The following is a 20,627-nucleotide window of genomic DNA, read 5'->3' on the forward strand; positions in this document are numbered from 1 at the left end:
TACTTAACACTCATTTAAAACCTTTAGATAATTTTTACATTTTTTTACTAGTGATACAGAAATGTTTTTCTTTATATTTAATGGTCAAGATAAAAGGGATATCAAATATGTAGAAGATACAAAGATCGTGTGTGAGAAAATGGCGAATCTACGGTGTATATGTGTAAGTATCAGGAAACTACACATAAAATAATTCAACGGTTCGTATTAGTCGTAGACGGCTCTTCTGGAAGAGGTTTTTCGATTTCGTTGCCAAATCGTATTCTATATTTTTGTCTTACGAAATCCCATTTGACGGCATTTTCAATTCTTATGGAATCTTTCAAAGATAATTGATTTTCCAATGGACTTGATTGAAGTAATGGGAAGTTAATGACGTCTCGCTGCTGAGATAATACTCCATTGTCCTAAGCGAAAAGAGAAACTTGTTGCTATTTATTACTTATTTACTATCGACCTTTGACTTACCTGAATAAATGTATGTCCCGTAAATAGGTGCATTACACCAGTTTTACGTTCGCGGCTTCGATTTTTACACGCTCTCCCAATATATGAAATCCAAGAAGTAACGAGATTCAACGGCGAAGGTGCAGTACGTGTTCTTAAAAAGGATAGGTATTTCGATTTTCGTTACATTTACAGTAAAACATTTTAGTTGTAAATGTGCTTTTCTCTTTTCTTTACCATATAGAAGTTTATTTTTGATATATATAGGTATATTTTTTGTGAGTTACTTACTTTTGCATTTTACGAATAAGTTTGCTCAATCCATATTTCCATTCGATATCGCTTTGCGACTGAATACTTTGATATGTGTCGGACATCATCGCGATTAATAGATTGATTAGTACAATAACACTAACCAACATATATAGAGAGAAAGATATCTGTCAGAATACAAGAGCATTGATCGTCAATCTTTGAGGTATGAATCGTGCACGAGTAGTTGTGAATATTAGTCTGACCTTAAAGAAATATATTGTCCAATTTGGTTGCATTTTTCGTTTTAATGATATCGTGAAGTCATCCGTATCCTTTTGGCCAAAAATAGCGAAGAAAAGATTTTCCGTAATATCGATGGGATTCACTTTCACTGAAAGAATGTAATCAAGCATCTAAAATTGTCAAAGGTATTCCTAGAGGAACGCAAAGATCATTCTTATATTGCGTCTTCAATTACGTGATTCATTTTGCGTGAATTTGCACTTTAATCGTTGCGCCCCAATTGCTAAATTTAATGACATTGATTGAAAGAAAGGGATATATACAGCATGAAATGCGAAACATGCGATGGAGATGAAAAGAAAATATAGGTAGGATAAGAGCAGTTATCATATTGGAGAAGGAGCATAATTTTAATGATCATTAATGAAATTGGAATATTTTAGATGATATATGAATGAATATTCGCTCGTTAGATCGATTTCAAGACATCGTGATATCTCGTGCGAATGATCCTAATCGATAAAGACGGTGTGTTATGATCATGTTATGATTTGATTGAGAACTAATCGAACGGCAGACGGTCGATGCACCAATTTCGCGATACGATCGAATTTTGCAAATACGAATTCGATTGTATTCGTCTGTAAGCATGGTGATATTCGGCTAATGAGCATGCACGCATGCACTCGGTAACATTTCATTAACGCAGTGGAATTAGTTTATCGATTTGTTAGTGTGACAATTAAAGAGCAAGGCAATACGAGTGACCATACATATAGATGGACTAACCATTAAAGATACGTTAAATTCCTATGCATTGTTGCTATGCAGCATCATTCCTTTGGTAGTCTTCTCTAAAACATGATCGAGGCGGTAATCGTTGCATCGATGCGAGGGAGGGTAAAAGGTCCGCGAATAATAGTAGAATCACAGAATGATCCGATTAATTTGGATGTTTATTTTAATGAGAAAATACGTATGAGACGAAACTGTACACATCTATTAAACGAAACGATATAACGTCGTTTTACTATAGTAATCCAAAACCAGGAGAACAAGTTCAATTAGGTTCATCTTTAACCAATATATCGATTGCAAATAATCGATCGATTCAAGGAATAGAAGTAAGTGCAGTTTGACTTCCTGCTACGGGAACACCGGCCAACGAACTTTCCAGAACAGTCGGTAGGGATTCATGATCGGTAGATTCTTTCGATTCTTCGACATGTTTCTCAATATTTTCACCATAAAGATCACGATACTTGTGTCGGACCGCTTCCCAATCAACAACGTTATCGATTCTGACAACGTTACTGAATGATAATTGGCTACCAAGAGGACTCAGGTGAACAACCGATAAAGCAACGCTATCCTTGTGAGCCACTTGTGCCCTTTTCACTTTGGACAACCACTTGGCGCCCATTCTGGACCGCGCTGAAAGCGCATCGGTTCTTTGCAATCCCATCAAGCGGACAAGAGAAGGTCGTTGCTTTTTTGCAGCCCGCTTTTTGCAGAGTTTGTACAAATATGTCATCCAGGTGGTAAGGAGATTCAGTGGTGATGGCGCTGTGCTTGTCCTGCACATCGATAAACGTATCTAATCAATTAGAATTTCCGCGACCGTTCGAACAAACGTGTCTCGTTCAAATTGCGCGAACATACAACGGCGTTTCTTATCGCATCTGAAATCGATATCGGTTCTATCTCGATTTCGATTGTCAAAGGGTACGCTACACGAGAGTCCGGCATTTCTTATCAGTGAGCAACGATTATAAACCCTTACCTGTGCATATTTCTAACAAGCTTACTCAATCCGTATTTCCATTCGATGTCGGACTGAGCTTGTATCCGTTGGTAAGTGTCACTCATCATGGCAATTAGCAGATTAATCAGCACAACCACCGAAACCAGCATATAAATACCAAAGGTGAGCTTGAAGAGAACTTTGGTCCACTCGGGCTGCGTTTTTTCGACCTTGAATTGTTCGTGGGTCGTCTGACCGAAGATGGCGAAGAACAATAACTCAACGGCCAATACGGGACTCATCCTGACTGGAAATACGTGGGAACGATACGTCTCGTGAAAACTCTGTGTACCGCGATAGATTTTATGTTCTTCAATCTGTTTGTGAAGTACGTACATATGTACATGTTGCGTATATCTGTATGCGTGTAAGTACGTGCGTGTTATTTTTTTTTTTTTTTTTTGTTGACCTCGACGTTTTTAAGATAGTGTCACTATAGCTAAACGCTAAGTCGTAGTAGAACGCGTTATTCTAGGTTCTTAAACTAAGGGATGCGTTTGTAAGGATGAATTCAGATCGCTCTAGATGAGCAATCATCTACAAATCCTACCATAGGAAGGAACCAAAGGTAGTTCTAGTGCACTCCAGAAGTAGGATAGCCATGCTGGGTCAAATGTTTACAGACGCACGATATCATAATCGTACTTCTCTATTTCGTGTTCGCGGGACTACTTACGTAAATTCCGAAACGATAGCATGTTGATTATATCTCGCGAATAGCCGGTCGACCTTCAAAAGGTGCTATGAATCCAACTACGAGTTGTTACCTAGAATATTTTGATGTCGTAGCTATTTTCAATGCGGTATTAGCGCGACGAGAATTCGTATACGGCATTGCGTCCGGTAAAATCAAATTCGCAATCATCGAATCGAACTTGTGTATTTTTCCGAGGCGAAGAATCAGCTTCCTCTAGATAGGTGGCGTCATTGTTGTTGGTACCATGGAGGAGTTAGAAGCCGTCGGTGCGTTTTCATCCTCTTTCTCGTCATCCTCGTTTTTGGTATCCTTATCTGCTTCTTTTTCAGGCTCGTTCCCGGACAGAGCTAAATATTTCTTACGGATCGAATCCCAATCGACTACGCTTTCGAGTCTTGTAGCACTATTGAAAGACAATTGACTTCCAAGAGGACTCAAGTGCACCACCGACAAGGTTACACTGTCTTTTGGTCTGACTTGACCCTTCTTCACTTTGGCCAGCCACTTCGCGCCCATCTTCGATCTAGGTGAGAGACGAGCAGCTCGCTGAAGTCCCATCATGTGGACTAAAGAGGGACGTTTTCGTTTTGCAGCGTGTTGCTTGCACACTTTGATGAAATACACGATCCAAGTAGTGAGCAAGTTAAGAGGCGACGGGGCGGTGGTCGTTCTGTAACACGGAATCGTGTGTCCAGCCTATCCCGCAAATTCGTTTCACGAGAAAGAACTACACGGTGACGGAACATGCGGCGCGGAGGCGGTTCAATGCGGGAAACTGACAACGAAAACTAGTAGTGGAGTAGCAGACTTTTTTCGGGGAAACGGATTGCTTCCTTAGCACAAGAAACGGAAATAGGCGGGTATTTATGTTCCGAACGCGGGTCTGAGAGATCCAATTGGTCTTGTATACGAAACACGTTTGCCGGCTTACCTGTGCATATTTCGGATCAGTTTACTGAGTCCGTATTTCCATTCAATGTCCGATTGCGCCTGTATCCGCTGGTAGGTGTCGCTCATCATGGCGATCAGTAGATTAATTAATACAACTACTGAGACCAACATGTATACGCCAAAGGTCAACTTGAACAGGACCGAGGTCCACTGCGGCTGATTAGTCTCGACCTTCAGTTCGCCGTGGGTCGTTTGGCCAAAGACGGCGAAGAACAGATACTCGAAGGCGAGTACAGGATTCATCTTTACTGGAATTCGAGGCACATACGTTTCTTGATTTGTCTTTTTTTTTTGTGTTTTCTCTCGTGACTGCTGCTTCGTGCCTTTAGGCGGCTACTGGTGGACTCGCTATGTATGGATGCGGGTGTGGTATATCATACGTACATTAGAACGAACGAACGATCGAACGAACGATGAATGTACGAACATGCTCATGCTAATACAGATTGGCCATGCTTGCGAATAACGTTGAATGCATGCCGGACGTTCCGTGAGCTTCGATCGATCCACGCTATGTAATTATTCGGTGTTGTTTAACTTTCAAGGTGGTATACCTGTTATTATTATTTCTATTCCGTTCGCTTTTTTGTTTTCTTTTGTGTTAAGACGCAAGAATTTGCGATAGCAAATTCGTGGGATGTATCGAGGATCTACAAAGGCAAGTATATTTTATCGATCATCCGATTGCGCGGGCTTTCCGCATGTTCTTCTTTCTACCGGGTTCTCGGAATTCACGAGATTCACAACTGATTCGTTTGTTTTGGACGATGAGATGCAGCATGCAGACGGCGCGGCGAGCATTCTTTTTCTTTTTTGGTCTTGATCTTGCGGCGACGTAGCCGCGCGAGCGAACACGTACGTAGAAAGAGAACTATTTACCGTGCGCATGCAAGGAAAAGATCGGACGCTTCGTTGCTTCCCAAGACCGCGAGGAAGTACACGTAAAGCGACCGCGACTTTAAACGAAGAGAGGGATTCGAAGGAGAAAAGGAGGACATTCGAGGATGAGAGGAGGGATAGGGAAGTCTAAAACGGAGATTGAGTCGAGGCGATTTCCGGTAGTTAGAGACAGTCACAGAAAAAAATGGAGAAGTGCGCGCGTCTGGTGGCACATCGGGATCGAACGTCTGGATGTGGACCAGCCCGACGCTTTTCGAGGTCGTAATTCGACTTGGCCGATTAGTGACACACAAAACACGCATTGCGCAAGACTCGAATAGCACGAAAAAAATAACTATTTTTGTATGTTTAGAGAAATGCGTACGATGCACAATAGATGCTGTGGAGAAACACGCGCTCGATTGGCGCCTCCGTGAAATAAGGAAGAAACCGGCGGTGGTCGCCAACCCACTCGGTGGGACGCTAAGATCTCGAGATCGGAGCCGAGATCGAGCTGTAGACACCGAGTAGCTGCGATTCGGACTCGTGACCAGGCAATTAGGATTTGGGAAAAGCATCAACATCCTTTTGTCTTTCGTGAACATGTTTCAGGAATTTATGGCATTGATCGTCATAGAGAAAAATAAAGGAAACTGGACATAGTGCGGAGTTGTCTCGGATATTCGTCACAAGCCCGAATCACAGCACAGGTTACAGCGGAGTGAGAAACATTTCTCGCGATGTTGCAAATATTTATGTTAATTGGAATCAGGCAGCAGTCCCAGCAGGCAACACACATCGGGCAAACGCACAATGCAGACGGTACGACACCAAGAAGAATCGTGTCCTGCATTCCGTTGTGCATGTGTCATTGCCATTCAATTCACGTTCCGTTCTGGTTCTCATTAACGTTCTCAATCGGCTTTTAAAACTTACTATTTCGGGAGCTATCGTCACAACACTCAGGTGGTTTTGTCTTGTAACGGAGGTGTCGACGAGGAGGCGCCGTCGATGGCGTCTCCATCATCCATTCCGTAACATTGGCCAACAAATCTATCATTGCAATTTATCCGATTATGCGTTTGTCTCGAGGCAACTAGGCTGTTCTATGGTATAGTCGGGATAACGATAGGTCTTAGTCTTCGTCTTCGAAATTATTAAATCATCGGAGGCCTGCGTCGTGGGAAGACCCGGTGGTGTTGAAACGATATTGATTTTACAGTAGTAGGTCGTATAGGTTCGAAACTTATCTAAGTATCGAGGCATCGCGATGGACAAGGAATGACTCGTCATTCACTGTCATTGATTAATTCGAACGATTTCGAATATCGAATACTACCTTTTCAGAGGAAGAGAAGCATCGAGTACGCGTGTTTTTATTCGTGTACCCGCGTATCGCATGTTCGCGGTCCCATCGACCGCGCCGCCTAGCTTTTTTTTTCATAGAGTGGCTGCGATCGTATATCCGAGGAATAAGACAGGGGGTAAAAATTAGGAGGTAATTTTTCTTTCCCTTTCTCTCTCTCTCTCTCTCTACTACATTCTAAAAAATATCACGGCTGATCATGTGCGTCGAACTTACCGTCGTAGAAGGCGCCCTTTTTCTTTTTGTCCTCGCGCATCTCTTGAGTCGATTGATTCTTGAAGGCTTGGTTCAGCGCAACGAAGTGCATCGAGAAACCAAACACAAAGATGGCTAACACAGCAAGAAATCTGGCGAGATCCTTCATCAGATTTCCGATGATGATTGCCCATGGTCCAAAGAGATGGTGAAACGAGAGGAAATCGAGGATCTGCACACAAGCCAGCAAGAAGCTCAGAGCGAATAGTTGATTCCTGAGGTAGAGCAGGGTTGGCCAGTACTGTCGTTGAACGAGCACGAAGCCCATAAGATGGAACGCTACTCCACAGATGCCGAACAATAGCACTGCCAATTTGATCCAGCCTAGGCCGCTCTTGTCGCTAGGATTGGTCAGCTCGAAGAGCAAAAGTCCAGACAGCATCACAAGAAGACACCATTCGTACCAGTACGGTAATAGGCTCGGTCTTACCACCGGATATATAGGAATTATACCGACCAATAAAAGGAAGACCATCAGATATATGTGAGACGTGAGGTACGACATGAATTTTATGATGGGAACGTTATTGTACTTGTGACCGAGAGGAAGAGCGAACACCACCCATACTGGCGGACAGATGAGGAATGCGACGAATAGAAGAATCGTCCTGAAGGCGTTCCAATTCAAGCTGCCTTGCCACAGTTCTTGAAGATATCGTTGTACCACTGTATGCGCAATCACCTCCTTCTGCTCGTTCTCGATCAGAACGTCTAAGAATTCCACGTTTCTGCGATCCATCGAGGTAAGAATTCTTCCAGCCGAGTCGGCGCCTGCGGCTAGAGCTAACAATTCCGTGGCCATCGCTTCGCATTGTTTGCCGGCGGCTATCAAGTCTTTAGCTCTCTCCTTCTCTTTCTCCGACAATTTCATGTAGATATTGGAAAGCTTTGCTGCCGTGTCTACTGGTGCCGGCGATACCAGCACGAATTCCTCGATCGGTTTATTGTTGTGGCTCTTACTGCAGACCATCATATTATAGACGAACTGAAAGATCAACGAGTTCGAATCAATCGAGTGCATCACGAACGAAATCAACCGTCAGGGGAGTAAAGTGAAAAGTTGGGAATCGCGTGCTTGCTATCTAACGTCGGCACTCGCCAAAATTTATTGGTTCGACCGAGCAATGATCATTGTTCGCGTTAAAAGTTTCGAATCTCCGTGCTGTGCCAATTGCATTGTCGAAGCTCGAGTTTCAAGAGAAAAGAAATTACACGGAAAAGAAAAAAGTCACGGAGAGAAGCAGTGACGATTACAGCTTACCCTCTTATCCTCCATCAGAGCGTATGTATCGTGCTCCTTCTCCATGAGATACTTGAGCACGTCGTTGTGGCCCTCCGAAGCGGCGAACCAAATCGGCGCGCTTCCGAGATTGGTTTCACTCTTCGGTGAGGCTCCGCTTTCGACCAGCAATTTAACAACATCAAGATAACCGGCGCGAGCGGCGCAATGCAACGGCGTCCAGCCATTTTTATCAGTCGCGTTTATTTCTGCTCCCTGACCGAGCAGAACTTCCACCATTTGGTAGTGACCGTGATTCGCGGCGATGTGCAGACCAGTTTTACCGTATCGATCTGAGCTATGTAACAATTCTGCCGATCTGCTCAACAGAAGACCCACCACCGTGATGTGACCTCCGAAACAGGCCAAATGGAGAGGATTAAAGCCGTTTTCCGTGGTCGCTGCCTCCACCTTAGGCAATGATTTGGCATCAGCTCATCGCCATTAAAAAGTCCATATACTGTTTTTTTCTTTTTTGTTTGGATACCTGTACGCCAGCCGAGTTTAACAACAGTCGTACGACGTTTTCGTTTCCGGAGTAAGCAGCCAAGTGCAAAGGTGTCATTCCGGATTCGCTTCCTAATTCTCCTACCAGAGAGCCACCAGTTGGGGGATCGGATTTCACCGTTCCAGGTACGTTGGTTAAGAGTTCCCGCACGGTATCTAAACGAAAAATACATTGTTTTACTGTCTTACAGGGTAAAGTTTAACGCGGGAAAGCCTCCAAGCGACATCTCCGCTTTGTAATAAGCGTGGTTACTGTCTCTGAAACTCGACAAGTCTAGTATGAGAAAACATTGTTTATATTAATACCGCGATATCGTTGTTAAGAAACGAAGATTACGCTTGGGATGCTTCTCTCCTAAGATACAATCGGTGGAATAAGCTTACCAGCTTGACCGAAGTATGCTGCAACATGAAGGGCAGTAACCCCAAGCTTCTTACTGGATATACGAAGAGATTGAGAAGATCTCATCACTTCCAATACCTGACCATGTCCGTGTTGTGCGGCCAAATGGACCGCGGTGAATCCCGCTCGATTCTCATCGGCACAAGAAGCACCTGCTCTGACTAACGCTTTAACAACCTCGGCATGTCCTCCTTCGGCCGCCAGCTGAAGAGGAGTCGCTTCGGTTAACTTGTTTCTTGCAGAGATGACACCTTGCCGATCGAATTTCATCAGCTCTTCGATCACGCGTACGCTGCCCTGCATCGCCGCTATGTGGGCGCAAGTGTTCCCATCTTTGGTACATGCCATCACTAAGCTGGGGTGTCTTTGAAGGAACAGCTGGGCCACCTCCGCATAATTGTTCATCGCTGCAGCATGAATCGGTTTCTGACCTTGATCGTCGGTCGCGTCTATACTTGCCCCGAGTTCGAGTAGAAGCTTGCACACTTCCAATTGGCCAGCACCAGCTGCCAAATGAAGGGGTGTCTGTTTTCTCAGCGTAAGAACGTCTATCGCAGCCCCGTGGTCCTGCACAAGGAACTTGACGAGATGCGAGTAGCCGTTCATCGCTGCCAAGTGCAACGCTGTTCTACCGACTCTGGACTTTGAGTTTATAAATGCTTTGTTCGCCAACAACGCATCGCAGACTTGTAAGTAGCCGTGCTCGGCAGCCAGGTGAAGCGCGGACCTACCCTCCAGGTCAAATACGTCTACTCTCGCGTGATTCGCCAGTAACGTGGTCACTAGCTCCATGTGACCGCGATGGGCAGCGATTAGCAACGGAGTCCAACCGACAGCGCTTTGACGATTTAACGCTTTCTGTACTTCCGTGGCTGACATACCACTTATCATCTCTGTTAGAACCTCGTTGTTTCCAGCTAACGCGCAGTGATGGAACGCTGATTCTTGAGCCTGTTTTGTTTGGAGCGAAACGTCTGCTCCACCCTCCAGAAGAGCTCGAATAACTGCGCGGTCGTCACCAGGTATTTCAACTTCCGACGGTTCGATTTGAGCAGCGTAATGTAATGCACTCGCTCCTTCGTTTGTTAAACTGTTGACGTAGGCCGTCGCTGTTTCCGGACCCTTTCTTTCCTTCACAAACTCGATCAAGTGTCGCACGACGTCGGCTTTGCATCCTCTACACGCCAAGTGAAGTGGCGTTTCTCCGTTCTATCGAAATGCGTTCTATCGTAACATAGAAAAAGGAAGTGACAGATAGAAGAGGAAAAATCATACCTTCGACTTGTACATAGGATCCCCGCCATCCTCCAAAAGAAGCAATAACGTCGTCAAGTTGCCATGGCTCGCCGCTACGTGCACAGGTGTTTGACCGTCGTCGGTAGTCAAATTTGGCCCTGCACCAGATTTCAGTAGCATCAGCGCACATCTGTCGCCGTCAGGCACTCTGGCTGCTATGTGAAGAGGCGTTTCCCGAAGCTTTCCTCCTCGAACGTGAACTTCGGCCCCGTAACCTAACAGAGTCTCTACTACCGCAGGTTTTGCATTTTCCACGGCTATATGCAGCGCCGTGTAATTGTCGTTCGTAGTTGCGTCCACCTATGCGACAAAGAATGTTCAAACAATCAATTTAAACGAGTACCCTTTCAAGATCAATCGAACAAAACTATATTTGTGACTTTCTAATACCTTTTCACCTCGTTGTAGAAGAGTGCTTATTATGCCAACATGACCGTATTTGGCTGCCGTGTGAATTGACCTGGCGCCACGTTTATTTGGCATGTGCAAATAGACGCCCTTCTTGAAGAGCATTGTCGCGCATTCCGAGTGACCGTTCAATGACGCTATATGCATCAGTGTTGATCCGTCCTTCGTCCTCTCAAATATGCTGGCTTTGAATTTGTCGGCCAGCAACTCAATAATAGAAGCATGCCCGTTTTCTGCTGCTAGATGCATCGGAGTACGATCCTGATGATCAGTGATGGAGGCTGACGCTCTGACACCGTAAAAGTACTTGACGAGGGTTTCGTCACCCTCAGCGCTCGCTATATGCAATGCAGTTTGTCCATCGCCCTGGAAGAACATTCGCATTCAAAGATATCCCAGGATGTTTTCTTAAAGGTATGCAACATTTCCGCAACTCCGAGATTCTAGGATTTTCTCATACGTTTTGCATATCCACAGTCGCACCGTAGTCCACCAATATTCGCACCATATCGATGTCCCGTCTCCTAGCCGCCAGATGAAGGGCTGAGTCACCTTTAGTGGTAGTGGCACGGAGCTGATCCGGTGCCTGTTGAGCCAACAATTCCCTGCACATCGATTGATTTCCAGCTTCCACCGCCAAGAGCAAAGGTATCTTTCCTTTCTGCAATACATTATAGTGATGCAAGGACAGTGTTTTCGAAACAACTTCTTATAGACTGCGGTCCATTTCCGCTTTAGTATCGGGAGACATTAGACGACTGGTCAGATCGATTTTCGCGAGGAAAGAAAAACGAATCTGCTATACGATTTCCATAAATAGTCACATTCGTATGTAAGACGTAAATATCGACGTTGGGGAGCAGTTTCTCTTGGAATCGCATAATCTCGCTCGTTTACGAGACAAAGAACGGAGGAACATTAAGAGGCTGGTAAGTGTGCGTGCGAGAAAGAAGGGGAAATAGATGGAAATGTGCCGAAGGGTGGTAGAAGAAGAAAAAGTAGAAGAAATGAGCTAGAGGAGAATTATGACAGCTGTTCGGTACCAGGCCGCGATAGTCCTGGGCCATCATTCGCGTCACGCGAGAAACGTGAACGAGAATTGGGAGCGATGCGCGATAGAAATCGCACAAAAACTGTTAATTCGATCAAGGAACGCCTGACACAAAGCTGCCACGTTTGATGCTTACAAGAGCGTAAAGCACTTAAACGGTAAAAGAATCGAGTTCTAGTGATTTCTTTGACGCATACTACTTACCCCATCAACTTTCAACCTAATGTCCCGGCCGGCGGCGGCCAGTAACGCTCGTAAAATTGAAGTCGCAGTACCTGTTTGTCTGGACGCGACCAAATGTACAGCTGTTTGTTGCCTGGGCTATACTCGAAGAATAAAAGAAATATCACATACTTTGAACAGTTAATAAGCTGAAAAAGAGAAAAGAAAAGTTCATACTCCTCCAGTGGCATAAGGATCGACGCCCCGCTTTGACAGTAATAATTTGACGACATCCTCTCTCGAGTACATAGCCGCGATGTGAAGAGCATTGTAATTGTCCTACGAAAGACGAAGACGAATTTTGTTAACGCAATTTTTAGCTTATGTATGATCGACGTGAAGATTTCATCTTCCTGTCATAGTTACTTCCGCTCGATTGAACCGAATAACTCCAACTAGCTATGGTAGATGGAAATAAATCGTAAGACCCAGCGAGATTCGCCGAGTCAAGTGGCTAGTATGGAAACCGGGTTATAAATCGCATTTTGCCGCGCCCAGAATAAAACGAATGGCTTATCGTCGATCGATTTGAAAATGACGTCGAACCGACGCGTTGGGTGGGGCTAGAAAACCCGATTCCTGCGATTAGTTATTACTTAAAGTTAATGAAGGGGCGCGCCTAAGTTTTTTCGCAAAATTCTTGGAGATTCTCGGAGCTTGCGTAATCGCGGAAATACCCGCGGAAGGGGTCATGATTGCCTAGTAGGTTTTTAATCTGCTAGGAGTATTTAGGATTGGTCAAGCATGGACGTAGCCGCATAAGCATGACTACCGCGAAGAAACGCGCCGATAAAATCTGGAAGTTGCTTAATCAGCTCCTAGAATCGAGCTAGTTTTTCGCCCTACTCACTCGTCGGCCTACTTGCTTGCTTACTTTCTAACCTCGGTAAACCCCTTGGCCTTGGCCCTCCTTCACGCGATCTTACCCTCCTTCACTCGACTTAACAGGGATTACAAGGAGATCGTTAACTATACACGTTCCATGGTTTCCACTGGCTATGATCATGCAGTCATTCAAATATTACGTGTCGCAGCCACGCAACGCAACCGGGAACTTGTTCAAAAACCAATACCGCCACAATTAAGACGAATAGATTTTAACGCGAAAACGCTTATCACCGCCCGTGAAATGTGGAGCGGTCTCAAAAGCAACTAAAAAATTCTGCAAATCTACCAGTTGTATTTATTACTCGTTAAACCACGTCAGAGAAAGCTACCAAATTTTTTTAAATACTTTGAATTTCTTGGAATACTTGCGCTGTTCCTGGCACCTACGTCCGCTCCCAATTCAATCATTCGGTCGAGCAATCCCGTGCGATTGTCTTTTACTGCGTACATCAATGGTGTCATGCCCGTTGCCTGAAAATTAAAAATCGAGCAGTGATTGAGATAGAGGCAACGAGCTATTTCGTTAACGAGAATTTTCTTTTTTGACTAACCGGGTCCATGATACTAGCGAGAGGAAGGAGGGGACCATCTTCTCCGACGCTCTGTACCGCCTTCTCCAGAGATTTGAGCAGCTGGTCCACCGGTGCCCATTCTCCACGCGCGGCAAGCCCGAGGAGTTTCTGTGCGGCTTCCCTGCTGGTTGCTCCTGCCGATCCAGGTTTGCTTCCAGGTTGTGTCCCATCCGCGCTTGTTCCTCCGCCAGTGCTTCCCGTCGAGGCTGATCCTCCGGTCTCATCTTTGCTCACTGGGCTTTCCTCTTTGCTGGAGGGATTCTTTTTTTCGTCCTTCCCACCCGATGTCTTTTTACTGTTACTGCTCATGGTACTCCGTACGATCTCTCATCGTAGTCAACCGACATGTTTCACGTTTGAAGGACGACTTCGTTTTCCCACTCAAAAATCTATATCTCCACTTTTTTTAGCTTTGTTGTATTTAACTCTTAACGTTTATAAACCATTATACTGATAAATTATTACGTTGTTTCCGATATTTTCTAACAGTCGATAGTGAAATAAAAAAAGAACCGATAGAGTTAGATACCGCAGAGTTGGATGTTGGACGAACGATTTAGTTGGTCGGACGCGTGCTAACGCCGCGTTTATCCTGGCGATTCTGAAGACGTTACGTGGCTCGCGAAGGGTAGCCTTCCCTCGACCCTCTCGCTGCTCGGGCAGGATCGACCAATCACTGTCACGGTAGTGCGGGAATCCACAGGGTAACGGTACACACCAGCAAAGAACAACTCGATTCAACCGGGTTGCACGGACGCGTATAACGTTGCCTAACTGGCTCACCCGCTAGCTACCGTAGCCCTCGCCCCGTTGGATACTTAGAAAATGCGGTAAACCGGTGGTGAACTCGGTGGTGGTAGCAGCGGCGGCAGTGGTGGTTCGGTAGAGCCGAGAAACCTACCACGAGAGTGGGGAGCAGAAGGTGGGACGGTGGTGCCATGGTCGACGTCGACACGCGACTTCCGGCGCGGAGCCAGCAGGCACGCCATCCGTCTATGTGAAGTCCTTCGGTCTTAGACTTTAACCGCTGCTATCCTCCTTACTGCAACCGATTTACTTTTTTTTACATATCTTTCATTTTTTTTACTTGAACATATATTTTTTTTTTGCGTTCATATCTCAACATTCCAACGGAGGAGCTTGATCGATGTTTCAAATGAACCATGTGTGTCCTTGTGGTATCTTTCATCATGTTCCTTACAAACATAAATTAAATATAATATGACTTACAAAACGTGTTATAGACCTTCAAATGAAGATACAGATAAATGTATACATGTATGCCGCCTTATCGTATTGAGATAACTGCACTTGGTAATTCAATCGGGACTCGTTTACACATATGTAGTATGTAACATAGTTGCGTAATTGAATCATGCAAGATAACTTCGTCGCCTTATAGAAAAGAAGGTGATTGGTAGAGTATTATAAGTCAAGTGCACAAAAGCGTTATGAGTAATGTTAAGTGGACTTTGGTATTTTGAATAGTTAACAGTGTGTATGCGGTTGAGCGATAAACATACAGAGATAAATATTACCTATACGTAGTTAAAATATTCCAACATAGATCAGGCAGGCTCCCAGTGTTATCTTAGCAGCCGTAAAGTGCGTATGGATTTGGGAAGCTATAAATCGAAGAAATGTTTCGTTTTTACATTACAAGGAATTCGTTTTTCTTACCAGCTACTAGTTACCGCGTATATTACAAAAATGTTGCAAATGTGAAACATTCATTGCTTGGTGAGTAACAAGATATTTATTAAAAATATACATAATTGACACGAAAAAAGAACAAGTCATCTAAGCGTATTTATCAAACATTTTATGTAGTAAATCCTCGAAGTTCTTGGAAATTATGCAACATATCGAGTCAACGGTTATTTCACGATAACCAAGATAAGCTGGCACACATGCTACAGCATGGGAGTGTACCATTGATCGACGAACCCATAGGAAAATTAATCGGGATGGCTGCAGAAAGGTGGCCTGATCGAGAGTGTGTGGTGTCTCTACATCAGGATATACGATTGACGTTTTCCGATGTTATACAGCGTTCCGATCGTTTGGCTGCCGGTTTAATGAAATTGGGTATGAAGCCCGGCGATCGTCTCGGACTATGGGGTCCCAACGACGTCGAATGGTTAATTACCTACATGTGCGCCTGCAGAGCGGGTTTCATTCTTGTTGCTATCAATCCTAACTATCAAATGGATGAGCTTACCCACTGTATACAAAAGGTCGGCGTAAAGGCTGTGATATCACCTGACAATTTTAAAACACAGGATTATCCACGCATGCTACTTCAAGCCCAGCAAATGTGTCCCACTTTGGAACACATAATTATCTATTCGAAGGATCACGTGACGTAAGGAAATGTTCGGTCAACGTCTAACATGGTTGTCTACACTCCCTAAGTTCTAATCATGAGATGAATGTTCTTCTGAGGCAACGCGTGTGACTCTATCTCTCGCGAATGATGTATTCGAGTTTCCTTTGAATTTCGTCTAATTTAAGCGAGGGAATGGACAATGTGCAATAACTCTTGGTATCCGGCAACGACGAGTCGATAAAGGGACAAGTTGGACGCGACGAAGTATACGTAAATCCTTTGTTCTTAGGAAACACGATCGGATCGAGTCGTTAGCGGTGGTCGACAAGCATCCCTCTGAGGTAAATTCGTCGCGGTTGGTCATTCCTGGTGATAAGTAGGAGCGGACGAGGTCGAACAGGGGTGCAATTTTAACGTATTCTCGCACTTACTCTCGTGCGATCTGTTAATTCATGAATATCGCGTGTAGTAAAACGCGGTAACAATCGACGTACAGTCCCTATTCGATTTAGTTGTTGGAATAATCGCTAGGTCAGACTACGTATACCGCCGCGATCGTATAAACGATTCGTACGTGCCACGCGACATGGTTGTCCCTTTTGTTTTCATTTTGTTGATTCGAATCGGATCTCATGGGCGAGTTATTTGATCAAACGTCTAACGAACCGCAAACCGATAATCATTCGGCCGAACGAGCGGAAACGAATTAACCCAAACGCTTGGTAATTTCCTAAATGCGCGACCTCGAGTCCCTCCTCCCGTGATTTCAAGCCACAATCAGGTCAGTCGTACAGATTGACAATTCGATTGATAGTTTTGCGTCGCCCTTGCACGGTCGATCTATTTTCAATTGTGTCTCGTAACTTTCAAAGTTTTGTCTAATCATCGAGTGGATTTGATTAATAATCTCTTTCCGTAAAAAGGAATCACTGACGAGCAATTAGGTTAATGGTCAGTCGCTGCTTTGTAGTCTATTACGCACATTTCGATTCCGTTTCTAACATACATTACCACCTTGTTGCGATCGATCGATGGATCGGCTAACGCGTTTCTAAATTGTTGCAGTGGAACTCGCCGCTTTATCGATGTGGAGGAGCTCGCAACCAGAATCGAGACGCAGTGGATCGCGGCAGAGCAGGACCAAATATCTTGTCACGATGGTAGTAATATACAATTTACTTCAGGAACCACTGGCAAACCAAAAGCTACGTTGTTATCACATAGGTCTGTGATGAACAACTCGAAACAGGTATAATACTATCGCCAGCAATTATCTCAATGATGTCTGATCGAATCTTTATCGCAGTACCTTTCTTGGACTTCAATTCTTTAGGCTGCCGTAAGAACAGAGTTAACCATCGACCACAAGGTTTGCTTAAACGTTCCATTCTTTCATGTGTTTGGCATTATTAAAGGGTTGATGTGCATGCTTCACGCGGGTATCACACTTGTGTTACCAGCTCGTTCATTTAATCCTGTGAAATCATTGGAGGCGATAGTACGTGAGAAGTGCAATGTCGTTTACGGAACTCCAACAATGTGGGTAAGGAAACGATTCGAAGGTTCACATGATAAATAAATACAATTTTCGTTTGTTCGTTGTAAATAAGTATTAATGTTGTATATTGTTATTTACGACAGATCAATCTATTGGACGTTCAACAACGACTTCAACCGCCACCAATAACTTTAGCCTGTGGCATCACCGGTGGTGCTCCGGCTTCGCCGGAGCTTTTCAAAAAAATAAGAAAATGCTTCAATTTTGACAACATAAAGGTAGGGATCAGATGTGATGAGAAAAATGTAGAGTCACGAGTGTAGAATCATGTTATCATAACATTAACATTTTGATCGTTTCTTTTTTAACCGTTTGAACGAGCGCGTGCGAGCGCGCCTGTATGTCAAAGTAATCGTGTTTGCGACCGTATAGTTGAACAGTTTACTATGTCCGTCGTAAAAATCAAGCATGTACGTATAACGTACATGATCTTAATTGTAAAATTAAATTGTCGGTTGGATTTTCTTCGATAGATACAATTTTCAAAATTCATGCGAACGTTGGTAGGATATAGGAATCGACGAAGGTCGTCGACACGACGACAGGGTTGTACTTAATTCGGCCCGACATAACGCGTCGCGTTTCCCGCGTTATCTATGCACATATCTTGCACGGGCAACTCCTCGGTTCGTATGCATAAATACGATTCTGCGAGGAGAAATATCGTTTCTTGGCCTCGATCAATAACGTTCTCTTTCGTGAAATCGGGCTCCGAGGTTCTTCGTACGTCGTGAATCGCTGATATTCACCATATTCTCTCTTTCAAACTTACGAATTACTGATTCGCTATGTTTGACAGACGATATACGGGCTGACGGAGACAACGGCGGTCATCTTTCAGACGTTGCCCAACGAAAATAACAATTTGACAGAGAATACAGTAGGCCATTTGGCCGATCACGTTGAAGCTATGGTAACAAAAAAATCGTACGAAATTCGGTATTTGTTATTTACGAAGTAAATCTTTTTTTAATTAAATTTTTTCTTTATTGAAAAGATTGTCGATGAGAATGGGAACACCGTGCCATACGGTACTCCCGGAGAACTTTGGATTCGAGGTTACTGCATCATGATGAAATATTGGAACGACAAAGAGGCAACCGAGAAGACTCTTACCAAAGATGGATGGTTAATGACTGGTGATAAATTCGTTTTAAGATCAGATGGTTATGGACAGATAGTCGGGAGACTGAAAGACATGATAATTCGGGGAGGAGAGAACATTTTCCCAAAAGTATGTGTACATACCAGTCATTATGTTTAATTTTGTTTATTTTCCAAATCGTATTCTAGGAGATCGAGGATGTATTGATGACACACCCCCTGGTGGCTGAGGCACAAGTTATAGGCGCCTACGATGAAGTGTACGGGGAGGAGGTATGCGCCTGCGTGCGTCTTCGAAAGGGCGCGAGTCTTAGAAAAGAAGAATTGAGGGAATATTGTAAGGGTCGTATGGCGCCTTTTAAGATACCACGTTATATAGAATTCGTAATGGAATATTCGAAAACAGCTAGTGGGAAGATACAGAAGTATAAACTGAAGCAACAAATGGAAAGCAAAGGGGTAATTCCCACGAATTCGGACGAGAATATTACCGTCTTCAATGGAAAAAATGAAAAATAATTTATTAATTCCGTTTAATTTAAGTAATGTTTAATTTAATAATTTTGTTCGTTTTTTAATTTAATAATGTTTAATAAAATTTTTGTTTAATATTATTATCTTTTAAGAAGATGAAAAGGTAAACGCGGTATAATTCGGTGAGATAGGTTCGTCGTGGTAGAGGACGCCACACGTTCATTTGCCAAGTTATTGCCTACGAACTCGGTAATATAGAAAACTATTCCAAGTGCGGGCATATAATATTTACCATCAATCCAGCGAAATACATATGTTAGTACATAAGTATACGTATTTTGTTCGAGTGAAGTTCGTATTGCATTTGTACATTCTTTTCTATGCAATAACTTTTATAGAAGCAATTTCAGGAAAGATGAGTGAATAAAAAATACAAATGCGCATTGATCTTAGAAAATTAGCAACTTTATTTCGAAAGGTTAGCTTGCGGACCAGATAATCATCGAGCGGTAACATGATATCCAGGATCTCTTATTCGGATTCACATTTTCAACGACAGCACGTGTCAGGGTTGTTTTTACGCTTACGCAAAGCCTGGTGCTTGCCAACTGTCGCCGCGAAAAACGGGGATCGGTGATCGATGACATCGACACTATACCAGGAAGCGAAAGATAATGACGCGTGGCGTTGAAAAAAGGAAGGAAGCCTTGGAACGTGGAGATACGAAGCAGAGAACCGGTAAAGAGGAGCGAAGTCGAGCAAGAAGAGGAATGAGAAAAAGAAGGAGATAAGGGTGGAGAAGAAAGAAGCCATCGAAATCCATGGATTCGAGAAGGGCACGTGTTTCAGGTGGCGTCTAATTGAGGATGGATGCCTCAGGCAACGAGTCTCGCTTCTCCAAGACTGGAAGACTTGGAAGAGGCGTGCATTACTGCGGCAGATGGTGGTCGTGATTGCAGCTGCTCCGCAACGAACACCTGCCGTTTTCTCCGTCTATCGAGATGGACGAAATCACTGTCCAGCCTCCTCCTACCCTCCTTTTTCTCCAACTTCGAGCTTGTCTTTCTCCAGTTTCCTCCGTTTTCTTCTTCTTCTATTGCTATCAAGTAAGAGAGTACATTTTGTCTGAAAAGAAACAGATGAAAATAGATATTAGATATCGATCGTTGTTTACTGGAACCTCTCGCGGCAATACAAATGTTTCCTCTTTCTCAGTGTAAAGTGTTTTATCTAGCTGGAGAGAAAGTGATTTTTGTCGCGTAGAATTGTTAAAGAGAAACGTTTTTTTAAATATCACTGTCGTAAACGGGGCAGCAAAAACCGGTCGCAGATGGGTTGTAGTTGGATCGTCTAAGGAGTAGGAATTAATTCTGGCGAGTGGCCAGAATGTACGGGCACAGGACACGAAACACGGTTGGCGAAAGGATAGAGGCGAAAGGATGATAGTGGCATCGAAGTAAATTCAGCCGGGACAGATTCACGCGGAAAATTGTGCGCGAAAATTGGTGCACCGTGTACCGGCTCGACAGCCGGAATAGACGAGCGTGACCACGATTTCTCCTGTCGGGGAAAGGAGCTAACGAGCTGTCAAGTGTCACCCGAATCGAGTCCGTTCCGAGTCACCGATAAACGTCGATGC

At 44.1% G+C, this 20,627-nt stretch overlaps 3 protein-coding genes and 1 long non-coding RNA gene across 10 annotated transcripts in view; 2 read left to right on the forward strand and 2 right to left on the reverse strand.

The window, feature by feature from the left end:
• Nucleotides 1-26: 26 nt before the first annotated feature.
• Nucleotides 27-15,014, reverse strand: Nompc (no mechanoreceptor potential C). 7 transcript variants are annotated; one of them, XM_072008844.1, is made up of 15 exons: nt 13,503-15,011; nt 13,321-13,422; nt 12,241-12,342; nt 12,046-12,162; nt 11,251-11,451; nt 10,773-11,156; nt 10,362-10,682; nt 9,068-10,295; nt 8,664-8,839; nt 8,159-8,587; nt 6,859-7,882; nt 966-1,093; nt 739-887; nt 469-601; nt 27-407 (listed from the first exon to the last, which is right to left on the reverse strand). In XM_072008844.1, exons 1-15 carry the CDS (start codon nt 13,830-13,832, stop codon nt 195-197), a joined length of 5,037 nt encoding a protein of 1,678 aa, XP_071864945.1. In that variant the 5' UTR covers nt 13,833-15,011; the 3' UTR covers nt 27-194. The 7 variants fall into 7 exon arrangements, with proteins under 7 accessions (XP_071864945.1, XP_071864947.1, XP_071864940.1 ...); XM_072008846.1 differs by lacking the exons at nt 27-407; nt 469-601; nt 739-887; nt 966-1,093 and adding exons at nt 1,884-2,522; nt 2,729-3,066; nt 4,735-4,775 and having other exon boundaries at nt 13,503-15,003; XM_072008839.1 differs by lacking the exons at nt 27-407; nt 469-601; nt 739-887; nt 966-1,093 and adding exons at nt 1,884-2,522; nt 2,729-2,996; nt 6,213-6,329 and having other exon boundaries at nt 13,503-15,003.
• Nucleotides 3,847-12,211, forward strand: LOC139990060 (uncharacterized). The gene is made up of 5 exons (XR_011800471.1): nt 3,847-3,973; nt 4,040-8,809; nt 8,875-11,204; nt 11,268-11,438; nt 11,529-12,211. It is a non-coding gene; the product is annotated as an uncharacterized lncRNA (long non-coding RNA).
• A 65-nt stretch (nt 15,015-15,079) lies between the features above and the next one.
• Acsf2 (Acyl-CoA synthetase family member 2) lies at nt 15,080-19,313 on the forward strand. The gene is made up of 8 exons (XM_072008877.1): nt 15,080-15,263; nt 15,354-15,888; nt 16,918-17,101; nt 17,186-17,395; nt 17,494-17,628; nt 18,210-18,323; nt 18,408-18,644; nt 18,704-19,313. Exons 1-8 carry the CDS (start codon nt 15,164-15,166, stop codon nt 19,031-19,033), a joined length of 1,845 nt encoding a protein of 614 aa, XP_071864978.1. The 5' UTR covers nt 15,080-15,163; the 3' UTR covers nt 19,034-19,313.
• Nucleotides 18,516-20,627, reverse strand: part of LOC139990062 (uncharacterized) — a 75,495-nt gene continuing 73,383 nt past the window's right edge. Inside the window, exon 3 of the mRNA XM_074111875.1 lies at nt 18,516-20,113. Within this exon, the coding sequence (XP_073967976.1) occupies nt 19,864-20,113 (250 nt within the window). The 3' untranslated portion in view covers nt 18,516-19,863. The remainder of the gene's footprint in view (nt 20,114-20,627) is intronic.

This window comes from Bombus fervidus, chromosome 8 (assembly GCF_041682495.2).
Source record: "Bombus fervidus isolate BK054 chromosome 8, iyBomFerv1, whole genome shotgun sequence".
Taxonomy (NCBI): Eukaryota; Metazoa; Arthropoda; class Insecta; order Hymenoptera; family Apidae; genus Bombus; species Bombus fervidus.